The sequence below is a fragment of the Echinops telfairi genome, unplaced genomic scaffold, assembly GCF_000313985.2.
Source record: "Echinops telfairi isolate 266 unplaced genomic scaffold, ASM31398v2 ScPeMD7_1742;HRSCAF=2258, whole genome shotgun sequence".
In the NCBI taxonomy this organism is placed as follows: domain Eukaryota; kingdom Metazoa; phylum Chordata; class Mammalia; order Afrosoricida; family Tenrecidae; genus Echinops; species Echinops telfairi.
In genome coordinates this window covers 1-1104 of record NW_022105640.1, presented here as the reverse complement: position 1 = coordinate 1104, position 1104 = coordinate 1, and the positions used below count along the sequence as shown (strand labels likewise).

At 59.4% G+C, this 1104-nt stretch overlaps 1 protein-coding gene across 1 annotated transcript in view; it reads left to right on the top strand.

Moving 5' to 3' along the window:
* LOC123522057 (dedicator of cytokinesis protein 8-like) overlaps positions 1-409 on the top strand; it is a gene marked incomplete at its 3' end in the record, with an annotated part of 2517 nt that extends 2108 nt beyond the window's left edge. The window contains exon 2 of the mRNA XM_045293253.1: positions 266-409. Coding sequence (XP_045149188.1) covers positions 266-409 — 144 coding nt within the window. The remainder of the gene's footprint in view (positions 1-265) is intronic.
* Positions 410-1104: the final 695 nt, after the last annotated feature.

The following is a 1104-nucleotide window of genomic DNA, read 5'->3' as shown; positions in this document are numbered from 1 at the left end:
TGATCCTGTGAGCAGTTCTTCTCCAGACGCGGGGACTGCGCTGCCACACCACTCACACACTCATTCTCGAGGCGAGGCACGCAGTTTGTCTCCTCACGCATCCTGGGTGGTCTTGACCCCCAGGCTTCCAGGGTACCCCCAAAACAGCACCACCCCCAGAGAGCTGCGGTGGGAGAGAGGTGGAGGGGGAGGTGGACGCCTTGTCCTCCCCCCAGGGCTCCAGCTGTGCCGCCCCTCAGCCTGGTTCTCTTGTGGTCCTTTCCAGAACATCTCCTCCAACGTGCTGGAGGAGTCCGCGGTGTCCGATGACACCCTGTCCCCGGACGAGGACGGCGTGTGCTCTGGGCGCTACTTCACCGAGAGCGGCCTGGTGGGCCTCCTGGAGCAGGCGGCCGAGCTCTTCAGCACGGTCAGTGCTGGCAAGTGGGTGGGGCCCCTGGGTGGTCACAGTTCAGAGGCTTGGCTCCAGGGGAAGGGTCTCCCTGACCTCATGTACTTCGATGTGCCCCCCACTGTCCCCCCGTTTGTCTGTGTGTTGACTCTGCTCCCACTGTCTAACGCAGGCGTGAGTGGGCTGCGGACCCACCCTTGAAGGGATGACCATTCACACCACAGAAGGCCAGCCCTCTTTCCAGACAGGGCCACATCCACAGGGGCAGGGGACATAATTAATCCCTATGGAGCCCTGGTAGAAACTGAGGCTCAGTGCTTGGCTGCTACCCAAAGGTGCTCAGTTCCAGTCCACCAGCAGCTCCTAGGGAGAAAGATGAGGCTTCCTGCTTCCATAAAGATGGACAGCCTCAGAGATGCCATGGGCAGCTCTGCCGTGTCCTGTGGGGTCTCTGGGAGCCTGGAGTCCTTCTGGTTGTGTTTTGCATTCATTCTACAGCAGTACATGCAGTGCGCAGGGGCCCCAGGAGTTGCTGGGGCCGAACCAGGAGACTTTTATATTACACAAGGTCAACAGTTTGAAACTAAACACTGCTCCACAGGAAAAGGACGAGGCCTTCTACTCCTGTAAAGAGTGACAGTCGTGGAAACCCACAGTCTTGGAAACCCATGGGGGCAGTTCTACCCTGTCCTGTAGGGTCGCCGTGCATCAGA